Source organism: Typopeltis vanoorti, chromosome 20, assembly GCF_054136105.1.
Source record: "Typopeltis vanoorti isolate ZY-2024b chromosome 20, IOZ_Tvanoo_1.0, whole genome shotgun sequence".
Taxonomy (NCBI): domain Eukaryota; kingdom Metazoa; phylum Arthropoda; class Arachnida; order Uropygi; family Thelyphonidae; genus Typopeltis; species Typopeltis vanoorti.
Genome location: NC_143568.1, coordinates 21,334,013 through 21,351,014, shown reverse-complemented (window position 1 = coordinate 21,351,014; position 17,002 = coordinate 21,334,013). Strand labels below are relative to the sequence as shown.

At 36.1% G+C, this 17,002-nt stretch overlaps 1 protein-coding gene across 3 annotated transcripts in view; it reads right to left on the bottom strand.

Annotated features, from left to right (window-relative positions):
- Positions 1–17,002, bottom strand: part of LOC150095275 (leukotriene A-4 hydrolase) — a 227,299-nt gene that overhangs the window by 25,607 nt on the left and 184,690 nt on the right. For all 3 annotated transcript variants that reach the window (XM_090410547.1, XM_090410546.1, XM_090410548.1), the window contains exon 13: positions 10,931–11,001. In XM_090410547.1, coding sequence (XP_090266673.1) covers positions 10,931–11,001 — 71 coding nt within the window. The remainder of the gene's footprint in view (positions 1–10,930; positions 11,002–17,002) is intronic.

Below are 17,002 nucleotides of genomic sequence, written 5' to 3'. Positions count from 1 at the left end.
TGCCCTAGTCTTCATGCTTCTTTCATTCTCATATTCGGAAGCGACCTTTCAATCAGTGATTACCAACTTGCCTATTTGATTAATGGTGTCAGGATCCTTTGAACAGGCAGCCTCAACCGACATAGTTGTGTTGCATGCAACAGGTTTAGAGCCTTTGTCTGAGAGTCTTCCTTTACTTGCTCTCTGGGATCCCCACTTTACATGAGCCTTCTTGCACTTACGTTTTGTGATTCTTCCTTACTCGGTTTTCTCACATTTCTCTTTCTTCCCATAAAGCACATTTCCTCTCTACTGTAATCGCATGTGAATTTATGTTTTTTCAAAAAATCATTTCCTAGTATCAGTTTTGGATATGGGGGAGAATCTCTTGGTAAGACTAGAAACTGGTGCCAGGCGTACATGTTAAACTCAGGCAGCTTTGCCTTTACCCTTATAGAATTATTCACGTGAACTACCACTGGGGATATCCCAACTAGCTTTATGGTTTCCTTTAGGTATTTCACTTTGCCCTGTGCATGGGGTTCCAGCTCCCTCAAGAGGCTTTCTGAGATAAAGGATGCTTGGAAACCTATGTCCACCAAGGCTTTAAATCTCCTATTGCAGATTCGTCCTTCTACATAAATACCAGGGAATTGTTTCTGACCCTTTTGATTTCTTTCCCAGGTATTTCTGGTGCAAATGTGGGACCTATATTCTTTCTGATATTCCCTTCTTGGATTCCGTTGTCTGACATCACATTTTCGTGCAATGTGCCCCAGTTTGTTGCACCTGTAGCACCTTGGGGCTCTGTTTGATTACTCTTGTCATAATCTCCGTCCGAGGACAAAGGAGCATATGTGTTATCTCGAGTGGATAGTTCTGCCAACTTTTGCATTATAAAGTCTATTTTGTCTAGCACAGGCTTTTGTAGCTTTTCTACTTCCCTGTGAATTAGTTCAGTTGTTCTCTCATCCTTAGTGATGCAGTTTTCCTGGGACTTTGTAGAGTTTGTCATCAGTTGACCAATCACATTATCAAAGCGTTCCATCATGAGTTGATGAAGTTTCTCCACCTCTTGTTTAATTATCTGGCGAACTTCGCTAAGGTTGGGATTGTTAGCAGTAACCTGACAAATTGACTCTGTTCTGTTTTCTTCACTGCCCTTCTGTGCCTTCGGTCTCTCTTTCCTTTCTTGACTTTCATTTACGATTCTAGGATCCCTATTGTTTTCCCTTTTCTCTTGAATCATGTTGAGGGATCCAATGCTGACTGCGGGACATATGTCTCCAATCAGATGCTCTCTTTCTTTTACTGCTGCATAACACTCTTTCAGGTTAGATATCCCCCTTCCAAAGGCTGTTTCTCTCAATTCCCTTTTCAGGCCCATCCTAAAGTGCTGGAAAACCATCAATTCCAAGTGGTGTCTGTCTTCACCTGGAACGTTCAAGGTATTTGAGAGAGTGAGTATTCTGTCATAAAAGTCAGATACACTCTCTCTATCTCCTTGTACCTATGGAGCTTCCATAGGTTAGGCCCTACATTCTTGACTTTAGAAAATTGTGAGATTAAGATCTCTTTATATCTGTTGTAGTCAAGTGTTTCCTTAAGGGTCGGGGATGAACAGAGATATGTTTTGGCCTTCCCCACTAATTTGCTGCGTAGCAATATGAGTAGCTGGAAATCACTCCAGTGGCCAATCTTTCTTAGTTCTTCAATGTATTTGAAGAAGGCCACCACATCATCAGTGTCTTTCCCAGAATATTGTGGGAATACCTGTGCAGGATTTAGGATCTAAAAAATTCTTCGTTGTCCATGTTGGAACTTGTAGGCAGAGACAAGTTGGTATTTTGGCTCACAATAAGATGTTACTGAAGTATTCTAATATATTATTTTTCTCACTAGTCTTTTGCCTGCCTGATATGAATTCAAAGATCAACTCACTGTGATTGATCTATTTACTAACTTTTGTTTTCGGGATCTCTTAAATCTTTCCCCTATTTAATTAAACAAAATCTTTGGCCGCTCTTAAGTTTAGTCACGTGTAGGATACTTAATGATTAGGGCTTTGTCCTAGAATGAGATGCAGCCATTAAACAGCTTATCAGGTGGACTGTCTCAGAGGAGACAGTCCACCTGATTAAGCATTGACAAATTTATTTTTTAACTGCACCAGCCAATACCGAGGATAGATGAGATTCTTATCCAGGATGGCTCTCTCATAGCGATACACAGTAATTAAACTACAATAGATATCTAACTTCCGTTCACTATATTCTTGCATGCAGTCGTGGTCCGCTTCATTAAATTATACACGTGGGTTCTTCCCGCTAAGTTAGATAATATTTTTTATGAGTGGCTGTTTGAATTCATATACTAAACCAGATCAGGCAGGTACTAAGAAACATATTTATTAATTAAAGAAATGATACATGAAAGTCTTACTACTAGGTAATCTGAATAAAATTTTAGTAAGGCCTCTGGTTCATTACTACTAATGAAATACATGAACAAATTTGCTTGGACCCTCTATATGTAACTTAACATTATCTCAACACAAGTTATCACACATTCCACACTCACGTGGTCACTAGTTATAACACTTAACACAACACAATTAATTCATACAAAATAAATAGAGCCCTTCTAGGCAGACAGTTCTCAAACAAAGATGGGTCTATGCCAAGTTGGAGACAGTTCGGGGTGAAAAGATTATCAGTGGTATACCACATTGGTGGAACCGTACTCCAGGAAATAGACAAAGCCAGAGCACTTGGGAGTGGATAGGAAGTTAAAGTTTAGAGGGGCAGACAGTAAAAGTGGCTAAAGCAGCTCATCAGATCACTTGGTTACTGAAGAATACTTTGACGAGCAGAGACAATATGGTTATTGTTACTCTTTATCAAGTGATAAGACCCAGTCTTGACTACTGCACACAGATCTGAGCAGCGAGTGATCAAGATGGTAGCATTTCTAAATCACTTAGGGAATTGAAACAACGTAGATCCGAATATAAATTAAATAATACTTTAATAGATATTTCTGATATTTCGGCAATGTCACATTGACATTTTCTAAAGGAACTTACAAAAAGGCAGGTGCACACAGGCACTAACAATACAGTAACTGAGAATGAAGATATGAAGCTATCGTTCTCCTAGAAGTCCTGATGCGCCAGGTGCCCTCTGGCGGGCTAAGTAGGCATTCTTGGCCATTGGGCTGAAGGTCTGCTGATGTATGCCTCCCAAATTTGGGGCAGTCACATACAACCAAATTTGTTGAGGTTTGGAGAGTTTCTTAGGGCAGAGGCTGATTCCATAAATAATCTTTCGAATTTATATTTGCTCCGGTGTATTATTGCTGCTTTCTTCCACCGTATTCTGTGGTGAGTATCCAGAGCATGGTCTGCAAGACCAGAATGGCTATACTTGTAAAACCGGATGTAGTCCTTGTGTTCAGAAATTCTGATATTCGCTGTCCTGCCTGTTTGGCCAAAGTACGACAGTTTACAACTGCAAGGGACCTGGTATACACCAGGTAGGTCTAGGGGAAGTGGTTGGTCTTTGGTAGAGCGGATAAGGGATGCCAATTTTCTGTAAGGCCTGTAACAGGAGGTGAGGTCATGTTTTTTTAGAATTTTGGTAATTTTTTCTGAGGTGCCTCGGATGTAGGGAATGGTGATGGATTTAGAGTAATCTTTTTTGTGGAGGGGGGGGGAAGGAGGGGGGGGGCTGTGGTTTGTAGGTTTTAATATTTTTTGGATTTTTTTTTTTTTTTGGGGGGGGGGTAGCCATTGGCTGAGAAAGTGTTGAGGATGTGATTTAGTTCAGTGTTAAGGGCTATGTCATTAGAACAAATTAGTTTAGCCCTGTTGTATAGTGTTTTTACCACTCCATATTGTTGTGAGGGGGGTGGGGGGTGGGATTGTTGGTGGATGTATCTGCCTGTATGGGTGGATTTCTGTCCAGGATATGGTATAGTCATTACTAACACCATATTCCAACATAACCATGTGCACACGTTTATGAAAAGCAAAGACATGAAATAAATGTATGCTATTATTGATAGTAATATCCTTCTGCTGATTCAAGATACAAAAGTATACAGAGGATTTGCAACTGCAAGTGATCATGTTCATCATTAAGTTTTAAGCAGGATAAAAATGAATATCACATTGAACAAATGCAAGAACCAAACCTTGGAGTCTCAGTGACAAAGTAAAGAAAACATTGATTCAGCTGAGGAAGCATCCAGCAAAGTTGTCTGCAAGGATAGAAAATTAATAACACCATGGTGGACACAAGAAGCAGTACTGGAAAAGAAAGCATGCTAAAAGTTCCTAGCAAATAAGTTCGGCAGATACTGTAAAAGAATGCAAGAAAAAAAAAAATGTAAAAGCTAAACTACGTGTAAAAGTAGCTAAACAAAAAGTAATGGGAAAATTCTGTAAGAATACGTAAGATAAATATCAGGAAGGTGGCAAAATGTGTTCTAGAAGCTAATGAAAAAGCTTAGAATCAAAGAGAGAGAGAGAGAGTGTGCTATAAAATAAATCATATCAAAGTGAAATGAAAACTTAAAGATTTTCTAGATATCTGGAGTAATTATTTACAATGACTGTTAAATGAAACAATCAGTGACAGAACAGTAGTAAAAATCTTCAAGAGAAATGTAGAAAAGTGTACATGTTAATACTTGAGGCAGATAAAGTTCTCAAAAGCCTGAAATGAGTAAAGGCAGTTAGAATGGATGATATTTGACTGGAAATGCTTAAACATGGAGGTATAAGTGGGTATAATTATGTAGTGGTTACACTACATAAATCAGAGAGCCTGACCAGAAGGTCAAATTCCAGGTGACTGGAATAGAGTTCTCATAGATCTCATCTATTAAAAAAAAAAAAAAGAATAAGGCTAAATGCGAGAATTAGAGGAATTTCTTCTGCTAAGTGTTCTAGGTAAACTTTTTGCAATAGAAACTTGAAGAACAAGAAGTTGGGTTTGGGCCAAAGGTGATGTTGAATTCCCAAACATATCTAGTGAATCTCCAGGATTCTCTAAATTGAATAACAGCTGTAACAAATTTGCTGTGAAAATCAGCAATAAGAAGACCAAAACTATGAAAATAGATAGGAACATAGAATACTTCAGATGCATTCTGAAGTAGTCTATTCTGAAGTTCAGAATGCATCTGAACATAGAATATTCAGATGGTATGGTGGTAGTCAGCTGAATAGATATACGGAATAAGAGAGAAATTAGCCAAAACACCACATTAGCAGTATACAATAGCATTGTATAGAGATATATATGAGAAATGCATATCAAATAAGTTTTGCCATGGCTACACTGCAATAATTCAGAGGGCCTGGTTAGAAGGTCAAATTCCAGATGACTGAAGTAGAGTTCTCACAGCTCTCATCTGTAATGAAGGCAATAAAGCTGATTGTGAGAATTACACAGGAATTTCTTTAACTAAGTGTTCCGTATAAGATTTATGCAAGAATAATTGAGAAGAGGTTGAGAAAAATTGTGGAAGAGAAATCTAGAGAACAAACTGGTTCAGGCCAAATAGAGGTTGTCAAGCGTTAAACTTTGATAAGTCTAGAATACTAAGATTCCACTTATCACCGTTTAACAGGCAAAGACCCCATAAGAAATTTAAATATATGCTTGTTTCTAAGTGTGTGTTGTTGTGCTCTTTGTATAATATTGAATACATTAGTTTTAAAGATTTTTTATTGTAATTTTAAAATTACAATAAAATTGTAATTTTAAAATTAATTGTAAAATAACTCCTTGAGTTATTTTACAATTAAATTTTATTTAATTGTAAAATAACTCAAGGAGACATTATCTACTTGATAAAAGAAAAAAAAATATATATGTATGGGGAAAAAAATGCCAATGATAAGTGTAAGTTAATAATATTGATTTAGAGTTGATATTACCTTTGATGTAAAATAACTTGCAAGAGAAACGGCAAAGATAATCTGTTGAACAAAAGCTCAAAGTTTGGGGGCAAGCAGACGGTTGCCTCCAGCAGTCGCATGCTCACGGCACGTGAAGAAAACAAGTGGAGAGAGAATGGACGTTGTGAGGTCAGACCCATGTGACGAAAATTCTACGTGCTGGGTGAACGATCTAAGTTATGGTGATTGCCGGTAAGGAGGAGATATAAAAGGGTTAGGCACACCATATCCACTCTTATTCATCATCTATATGAATTGCATTATGAAAGAAAGTAGTATTAAACCTGATGTTAGAATCAGAGATATCAAAACTTAGGGGGGAAAAAAAAAAACTTTGCTTTCTGCAGATATAATGCTAAACACGTACAGTGCAAGTCTTCAGGATTCTATAACTAAAGAACATCGGTAACAAATCTAGCACGAAAAATAAGCAATAAAAATGCCAAAACTAAGTTGCATTCTGAATGAAGAACATATCGAATAAGTAAAATATTTCCACTATATAATGGTTCTGAGAAAAATGAGAAGAGCAAAGGTATCAATGGCAGAATCATATTATAAATGAAGATATTAGAAAGGGACTTGACAGTGTTAGCATTCAAGAATGTGTAGGCAGAGATAATCTAAGGTGGTATGGTCGCATGAGCAGAATGGGAGAGTAAAGTTTAGAAAAACAGGTATTTGTTGCTAAAACAACAGAAAAGAGCTTCAGAAGAAGCCCAAGATTTAGATGGATTGATTCAGTCACAAGTTTCCTAGAAGATAGAAATATTAGATATGAGAATCTTGGAGTGCTCACAACTAAAACTAATTTTGAAGAAAATTCTAGTAGCAAGGCTTATACGTTGGTCATACATAACTGGTAATTAGTTTACGGAATTAACAACGCATATAAAGTATATGAATTAAAGGTAACTTTAATAAATAACTTCTATATTTCGGCAACATCACGTTGCCATCTTCAGGAACATAAAGATATGGTATGTGCACGCAGGCACTAACAAAAGCAAGAAACTAATATTGTTCCTAAAGTCCTAATGGTGCCCTCTGGTGGGCTAATTTGGTTGACTTAGCAGTTGGTCTGAAGTTCTCAAAATGTAAGTCTCCCAAATTTGGGGTAGTTTCATGCACCCAAATTTGTTGAGGTTAGGAACGTTTTTTAGAGCTGCTGAAGATTCCTTGAATAATCTTTCGTATTTAAACTTGCTGCAGTGTATTATTTTTGTTTTCGTCCAACGAATTCTATGGTGGGTATCTAAGGCATGGTCTGCCAGACCAGAGTGGCTGTACTGGTGAAACCGGATGTAGTCTGTGTTCTGAAATCCTGATATTTGTTGTTCTGCCTGTTTGGCCAAAGTAGGACAATTTGCAGCTGCATGGGACCTGGTATACACCAGGTAGGTCTAGGGGAAGTGGTTGGTCTTTGGTAGAGCAGATAAGGGATGCCAACTTTTTATATGGTCTGTAACAAGAAGTAAGGTCATATTTTCTGAGGATATTGGTTAGTATGGGTGGGTTTTCTGTAAACAGAGAAAACCAAAGATCCATCAAGCTGGCGGGTAATTAAAGTGTCTAGGAAGGGGAGGGTGTTGTTTTCCTCTTTTTCTAAGGTGAACTGGACTCTGGGGTGTTGGTTGTTTAAGTGTGTTAGGAAGGAGTGAAGTGAGTCTGAGCCATGTGGCCAAATAGCGAACACATCATCCATGTAACGAAGTCAAATAGTGGGTTTTTGTGGGGCGGAGTTTAAGGATTTCTCTTCAAAGGTCTCCATAAAGAAATTGGCCAAGGGTGGGGAAAGTGGTGAACCTATGGCTGTCCCCTCTATCTGTTTGTAGAACTTTCCTTGCCAAACGAAATAGCCTGGGCTCATTGTGAACTGAAATAGGGCTGAGATATCAGGAGGAAACTTGGCTTGGATGAGCTCTAGAGTTTCTTTGAGTGGGACATTAGTGAATAGGGAGGAGATGCCAAAACTGACCATTATGTCAGTGTGTTGGAGTGAGAGGTTTTCTACACTGGCTTTAAAGTGGGCTGAGTTTTTTTATGTGTGAAGGTGTGTTGCCAGTATAGTGCGTAATTTATATGTGGGGGAATCAATGCCATCCACTACGGGACGTAATGGCACATTTTGTTTGTGTATTTTTGGGAGTCCATATAATCGGGGGGGTTTAGAGTTATAAGGTTTTAGTTTGTTAGTGACTTCCACAGGCCAAGAAGTGACTTTCTTAAGGAGTCTGTGGAGAATTCTAATCTGAGAGCTGGTAGGATTATATTCAATAGGGAGGTAAGTAGTACGGTCTAGTACTAAAGCACTAAGCTTACCTTTGTAATCCTTTTGATTTAGCACCACAGTGGCGTTTCCCTTATCCGCTTTGGTGATTACTATTTTTTTGTTATTCTTCATTTCTTGTAGGGCTGCATATTCATCTTTGGATAAGTTGGTTTTTGGAGGTTTGGCTTTAGTGAGAACACCGACTACATCCAGTCTGACGTTGTTAGGCAGGTTGCGAATCCCACGTTCTCTCCCAAAAATACATAAACAAAATGTGCCATTACATCCCATAGTGATTACACCAAATCTATCACCATCCCTTACATCCAGGGCACCTCTGAGAAAATAACCAATATCCTCAGAAATATGACCTTACTTCTTGTTACAGACCATATAAAAAGTTGGCATCCCTTATCCGCTCTACCAAAGACCAACCACTTCCCCTAGACCTACCTGGTGTATACCAGGTCCCTTGCAGCTGCAAATTGTCCTACTTTGGCGAAACAGGCAGAACAACAAATATCAGTACAGTACAGCCACTCTGGTCTGGCAGACCATGCCTTAGATACCCACCATAGAATTCGTTGGACGAAAACAAAAATAATACACTGCAGCAAGTTTAAATACGAAAGATTATTCAAGGAATCTTCAGCAGCTCTAAAAAACGTTCCTAACCTCAACAAATTTGGGTGCATGAAACTACCCCAAATTTGGGAGACTTACATTTTGAGAACTTCAGACCAACTGCCAAGTCAACCAAATTAGCCCACCAGAGGGCACCATTAGGACTTTAGGAACAATATTAGTTTCTTGCTTTCTTCCTCATTTGCTTTTGTTAGTGCCTGCGTGCACATACCATATCTTTATGTTCCTGAAGATGGCAACGTGACGTTGCCGAAATATAGAAGTTATTTATTAAAGTTACCTTTAATTAACATACTTTATATGCATTGTTAATTCTGTAAACTAATTACCAGTTTTTTGCTGAAAATTGTTGCTAGGAGATTAGTAATAATGTAAACTTAATTATGTGGTAATGTCTTGGTATCTTGTATCCCCCCCCCCCCCGACGCCTTGAGAGTATGTATCAAGAAACTGATGTTATATTAGAATTATCAGATAAGTTTTGGGATCAGAATGGAATACCATTATCATAAGTTGAGGACTGTATGCAAATATTTAAAACTTGTGAATTTTACCCTTCGTTTGAATGAAATATCAGATCAGCAGTTGAATTACAATAAAACTCTCAATGTAATAAGCCATAAACAAGCCATGGACAGAGCTACATTGCATTACCACTATGCTTCTGCTATAGGTGAGAGATGGCAATCTAACAAATCATTCTTCAGAATTACTGCCAGCTTCAGACAATGCTGAATGAAGTCAACCCCTACTTACAATGAACAATACTTGATTTTGTTTTATATTTTGTTTGGACAGTATGCAGGTTACGAGACTTTCAGCATAATTTAAACTTCTCAGTTGGTGAGTAAATTTTTATTTATTTATTTTCCTGGATTTTGTTCTGATCTTGACCTGTACTAACTGTTGAGTATACAAACTTTCATTACAGAAAACTTCAAGGTACCACAAGAGCAGTTTCTTATAGTGAATAGCTTGTCAAGTGAAGTGAACAGTGCAAATACACCAAATTTTCTTTAGAAAATTTGGTGTATTTACACTGTACACTGTCTATAGCGATTTGGCAGGGATAGTTGAATACAGTGAGCGAGTTGTCACAATGGTATTTGTTGAAGTTGATTGTATTTTCATCTAAAAAATATTTTTATCATGAAATAGTTCACTCTGCTTTTACTGAACATAAGAAGAAAAGTACTGGGTAATTGGTTAACTTATAAATTAGTATCATCTTGTCTATTTCATACTGTGGCAAATAATATATAACTTAGCATGCTGTTGTGATTGTGCACCATTAAAAAATAAATAATGGAATCACTTACGTCATAAACATGATGCCATATAAATTAGTGATAAACAAAACAAAACCTAGTTCTTAACATATGATAGGATTTATTATGAATGCAGCAGAAAAAAATGAATAGTCCTTGACAGAGAAGGAAAAAAAAAAAATTGCAGTCTTTGAAGGAAACAAAGTGTACAGTAATTTTTATACTTTTTCCTTATGTTTGCCATTAGCTATAATGATATTTAATGATAATGAAATATTTGCCATAATGATAAACAAAACAAAACCTAATCCTAACAAATGACAGGGTTCATTTTGAATGCAACAGAAGAAATTAGCTCGCTTGACAGAAAAAAAAAAAAAAATTAGTTGCTCACATTACTCCCATACCAGACAGCTTCACCATGTATAGCAGTAAACTTAGTACATGCCATTCTGTTCATCAATTGCTTTATTTCGAAAAATATCTAAATACAATTCACATATTAATTAAATTTATATTGGTTAATTATAATTAATATGTGAATTGCATTTTAGATAGAAAACAAGCATTTAGCCATGTTAAGTGCATGAAGCTGGTGTATTGCGATTCAATTTACAGAATTTTTTTACCTGAATTTCACAATAAAGATGTAATTTCAATATTTTGTTATTTCAATATTTTTAATTTCACTTTTTAGTGAAATGAAAATTGCTAATCAAAAGAATAAGAATGGATGTCAAATATCAGTGCACTGATAGGAGTGCAGCAGGAAAAAATACTGGAATCATCTACACTTACTCTGGTTTGAGAGGAGGCATTCCAGGGGTGTACAGCCAAGCATTCCAGTCAATACTTGCAAGGATATCTCCCTATTTAGATGTAGTATAGAGAAGAAATATTTTACATTACAAAATGAAACAAATTTGGATTTTTTACTAATGAAAACTGATGTTAATTGCTTACTAAGACTAGTTTAATAATTTATAATTAATTAACATCTCACATGGTGGCTATTTGTGGTTTTTATGTGGTAGATGAATTTCAATGTTAAGTGTGAGACCACCATGCTGCTTACTGAGCATGCAATGGCATATAAAAATTCAATGTTTGTTTCTAGAGCAAGGATCCCAAATTATCTAATCCTTAGTCCACCCATGATACTAATATAGAATACATTTATAACCTTTTGTAAACAGGATTCACATAACCAAATAAATAAACAAATAAGAGACAAAATTATGAAAGATAAGATATTATTTAAAGTAAATTTGTAACAAAATTTACTTTAAATCAGGCTACATAGATTACTATGTAAATAGGTGAAGTGTATACTGAGTGAACAACACTGTAAAGTGAATTACCATGAATGTTTATGATTTTAATGTTGTCCTTTTATAGTTCATTGATAAATGATAAAGAGAGAGAGAGAGATGAGCTCAACTAACAAATACTTGTGTAAATGCTATTTCTGAAGAAAAAAAAACACCTGAAATCAGTATATTTTGCATGTGAATCTGCATAGTAGTAAAGTGCATGAAAGGTAGTAAAAGGGTGTTTGAAGAAAACTATATCTAACGGCATACCCAGAGTTAGAAAAATAAATCACATACAAATTAAACAGATGAACAAATATTTAAAGTATGAGCTGCATAAAGAGAGAATATTATGAATCTGATATCATGGGAACAGTGATGATGAGGTTCATGAAGATAAAGAGCAGGCCAGTAGAGTGATGGGCTATGGTGAGAAATGCAAAATTAGATTATGAAAAAAAGTTAGCAAAAGAGGCCAAGGAAAATCTGAGTGAATTTTATTGCTATTTAGCAAGTAAAAGGAAGAATTATCTTAGTGAATGCTAAGAGTGTCAGACACCAGTAATAGCTGACTTATGTGCTCACTTTGGTGAGATATCCATTCCAAACAGGCTTGTTAGTTTTCAGGATGCTAAAATGGAACTAGATGAAAGAATAGAGATAGATGAGTTAAATATATTACAGCTGCTTCAAGAGCTTGATTTTAATAGAGCAGTAAAACAGGATAGAATGAGATATTAGCATGGAATTTGCAATAGAGTTAGCAATGTTCCTGACCTGATGTTTGTCTTGAGTCTGAGCACATGCATAATTCCTAATGAATGAAGGAGAGAAAAATAATTTTATTATACAAGAGTGGAGCTAAGAAAGTTGCAACGAATTATGAACTAATTAGTATGTGTGGTCACCACAGTAACAAATAGATAAATTAGGAATTACATCCAAAGGCAGGTAGAAAGCACTTGGTATCTTCTAGAGAACAGCATGAGTTTTATTAAATACAATTTAATAAAAGCAAATAAAGCAAGGGTAATTAATATATGGAGATATGCTTCAAGTAGTGAAGGGAGCTAGAGATTTGGGGAATTATAGTGGCCAAAAGAGTTAAAGTTCAGAGGCCATATTGCTAAGCTGGTTAAGTCATCACATCACCTTACTACTGTAAGAAAATTGAAGTTTATTTTCCTGCTTTAAAAAATTTTTCTTCCTCTTCATTCATTCCATCTACTGTTCCAAATGATGTCTTCCACCTGATGTATTACCTAGAGAGTACATCTGCAAGTCTTCAAATCCAATGTGAAAAAGTTTGTTTTCTCGCTTTTCTGCCCATCGTCTGCAGTATTGCAGCAGCATGGGAAAACAACCCTTCAAGGATAGGATTGCAAAAAAAACATTAAAAATGATAAGCAAAATATAAAAAAAATTGTTGCACAAAATTAATGTTCTTAGTCTTCAGTTTTTTAAATTCCACATGTAAGACTGTTCATCATTGTCGAATTTTATTGAATATCTACTAGTTTTGCATATAGTATAATACAGTACTTTTCTTTAGAAAAACAACAAAAAAAAGTCTGGGTTACAAGCATAAACATAAAATATTTGAAAACAGGTTAACAATGGGGAGGGAGAGAGAGAGAACTCCTAATGACTAGCTATGCGATGAAAAGAGCATCTGAGATCTTGTGAATCAGGTTTTTGCTGAAAGATAAAAAAATCTGATGTAGGATCATATCACTGCCCTGGTTGGTTAAGTGGTTAGCATATTTACTCTTCAACCAACAGGTTGCAGGTTCAAATCCTGCTGTGGGCATTGATGTTTGTGATTGTCTTTAGGTGGAAGATGGATTTCATTGTCAGTGTGAAACCACCTCCCAGCTTATTAGAGGACTGAAGTGGCTGAAAAAGTTTCTTGTTTGGTCTCTAGAGCAGGTTTCCAGACAATGTAAAAATAAATAAAAATTTACAAAAAATATACAAAAATGGAAAAAAAAAAAAAAATCCTTGCCCACTCACGTTTATACCCATAGTATAAATGTACTATAGGTTTAGTAATAACCTTTCGTGGGTGGTAACCACATAAAAAAAAAAGAAAAAAAAAAAACATGCTTCTTGTTGCACTAATATGCGTTTTCTAATACTTTCAATGACTGAGAATGCTCTCACAAAGCTTGCACTGCTAATCACGATTTGTGTTTCCCCCACATTCTTGAAGTATTGTAACATGTGTATGTCTCCTGATTGGCCCATCTGTTGGGCTTAGAAAATTTAACATGAACTAGTGATATTGTACACACTTGCCTTTTTGAATGACAAATGGGGAGTTTAGATGTTGAAGGTGATTTGAGATCTTGTTTAGCATGAAGAAAGCAATTTGCATTCTTTGTTGACACAATATCCTTGCTATATTGTCTGTGACAAACCAAATGTAAGAGATACCGCTCCTCTACACTCTCATGTTTTCTGTCAATCTGTTTATTTGAGGCTCCTTTAGAATGCCATCAACCATTTTTGGTAGGATCAAACTGGTATTTAAGTTCTTAGCTTCTCTTCTCTGTACTGCTGGAAATGCCTTCTTTTGAAGGGTTTTATAATATCCATTTTTTGTAATTGTGGGATTTTGAATGGAGATATCTTCCTGTGGTCAAGATACAAAGCGAATAGCAATTTAATTTCTGATTAAATTGTTCATCATGATGTGGGTATGTCAAGTGGGGGATTCCAGTCATGTTGACTGAAGGAGCTGCCATCCAAGTTTTGCAATTTTTTCAACACATTTCTCCTTCATGACTACCAATGGCATTACCTTTGACCAGAAATAGCTGGGATATTTCTCCATGGCTGTCTGGCTTTCAGAATTATGGATTTGAATCCAGATTAAGTCTGCAGCATCTATTGGTAATTTCTTCATCCTCTTCTCTTCATTAGCAATTATGTAAATCTTGGGTATATTACATGGAGATAAGGAAAAATTGAAACCTTTAAATGAGATGAGGAGTTCAGTAATTGTAAGCACACAAGAAATATATCATTACAATTGTTGTAGGGCAGGGGTTCCCAACCCTATGCCCACGGGTACCTCTTCTCTTCATTAGCAATTACGTAAATCTTGGGTATATTACATGGAGATAAGGAAAAATTGAAACCTTTAGATGAGATGAGGAGTTCAGTAATTGTAAGCACACAAGAAATATATCATTACAATTGTTGTAGGGCAGGGGTTCCCAACCCTATGCCTGTGGGTACCATGGTGCCTGTCGACCAATTTGTGTGTGCCCGCCGCTGTTCAACCATGTGCCATATAGTTTGAAATAATCACGCAACAATTCATGGTATGCTATATGACACATGGTTAATGACACGAGTATTAAACGCATACAATGTAAAGTAGACGTGCATTCTAAGTTGTTCATTCCAGTTTAAGAACTGGAATATCATCATATGCTCCTAATTATGAAGCACTGGCCAATGAAATGCAATGCCAAAGATCACACTAACTTACACACACACATATATATATATATATATTTAAATTTTTATATAATGTAAACTTTTAAATAATAAAACATTTGATTATAATGTAAACTTTGTATGTATTCATTTAACAAAAGAATTAAAAAAATTTGCTTGAAAAAATAGATGGTGCCCATCGCCCTATCGGTATTTTAGAATGTGCTCTAGGAAACGAAAAGGTTGGGAACCCCTGTTGTAGGGTATACATTTGATAAGCCAATCTTTTTTAGCTGAAAAAGTTATTAAATTTTTTTTTTTTTTTTCTTTGAAGTCTCCTTATTTGCAGAGGAAACTGAATAAGTTTTGTTTGAAGCAAGTCCGTCTGTGGTGTTCCACAGTAAGGAAGTTGCTAAATGTGTGAAGAGAGAAAGTTTGTGAATTTATTTGAGAGAATTGAAACCTGCTAACACTTATATGCTCTGTGTGGAGGCTACTTCTGTTTGCCTGTGGATTTTTTTATGCTTGCCAAGCATAAAATATATTTCAATCTTTACCTGTGGTCAAGATACAAAGCGAATAGCAATTTAATCTCTGATTAAATTGTTCATCATGATGTGGGTATGTCAAGTGGGGGATTTCAGTCATGTTGACTGAAGTAGCTGCCATCCAAGTTTTGCATTTTTTTCAACACATTTCTTCTTCATGACTACCAATGGCATTACCATTAGCTGAAAAAGTTATTTGAAATTTTTTTTTCTTTGAAGTCTCCTTATTTGCAGTGGAAATTGAATAAGCTTTGTTTGAAGCAAGTCCGTCTGTGGTGTTCCACAGTAAGGAAGTTGCTAAATGTGTGAAGAGAGAAAGTTTATGAATTTATTTGAGAGAATTGAAACCTGCTAACACTTATATGCTCTTTGTGGATTTTTTTATGCTTGCCCAGCATAAAATATATTTCAATCTTAAGATACAAAAGATAACATCATTATTTCTAAAATGCAAAACTTACCCAGTGATACAAAAACCTACAATTCACTTGACTGGGACTCCACTTGGCACCCCCCCCCCCCACAACATGAATAATTAAATCACAGATCTCATCCACTGGCCTGATGATATCAAGAAAAGTCTCACATCTAGACATCATTTAGTTCCAAGAAGTTATGGAGTTCATGAGGTACACAAACAAGACCTACCACTTTGCCAAAAAGGAAATACTGGATATTCACCAACTTCTCTTCTGTCTAGCACTGATGATAATCCAGCTCATAGGCAAGATGGATATCTACATCAGAAAAACACAACACACTTCACTGAAAAACAAACAAAGGATTGTGTTACAGAATCTTCAGATTTACTAGCAAGTCTGGACATCATCAACCTATTCAACAAATTTCCTTGAACAGAAACTACAAGAACTATTCCCACCAGACGAAGTCATTTGAACACTTCATTAACAACATTCTTTCAATTCTAGGACAAATTCTACTAACAAAAAAAAAAAAAAAAGGCCTGGTGATGGGCTTATTAATCCTTCACTCTTAGCTAACATCTTCATGGAATCATTTGAAAAAACAGGTCCTAGTGAATTATGCATTATGCCCTGACCTCTTGCTGCAATATCTGGATAATAGATTTATCACATTCTCTGAAAAACAACTAAGCAACTATAAGACTTTGCTGATCATCTTAATAACATTCATCCCTGTATTAAGTTCACAACTGAATCGGAAAACGAGAGATCTTTGCTTTTTTTTTAGACACACTAATGGAGGTTTCTGAACAAAATATACTTTGATATTCAGTTTGCATCCTGACTACACTAACTATCACATACAGGAATATATCTCCATGCAAAGTCCATCACGAAAAAAATGGGTATTATAAAACCCTTCAAAAGAAGGCATATAGCATTTCCAGCAGTACAGAGAAGCCAAAAACTCAAATACCACAGTCTGATCCATTTAAAAGTGGTTGACAGCATTCTAAAAGAGCTTCCCAAACAGATGGATAGAGAAAAAAAGGAGTATAGAGGAACAGTATCCCTCCCATATATTTGGTCTGCCATGGACAAGACAACAAGGATCAAAATCCATTAAAAAAAAGAGAT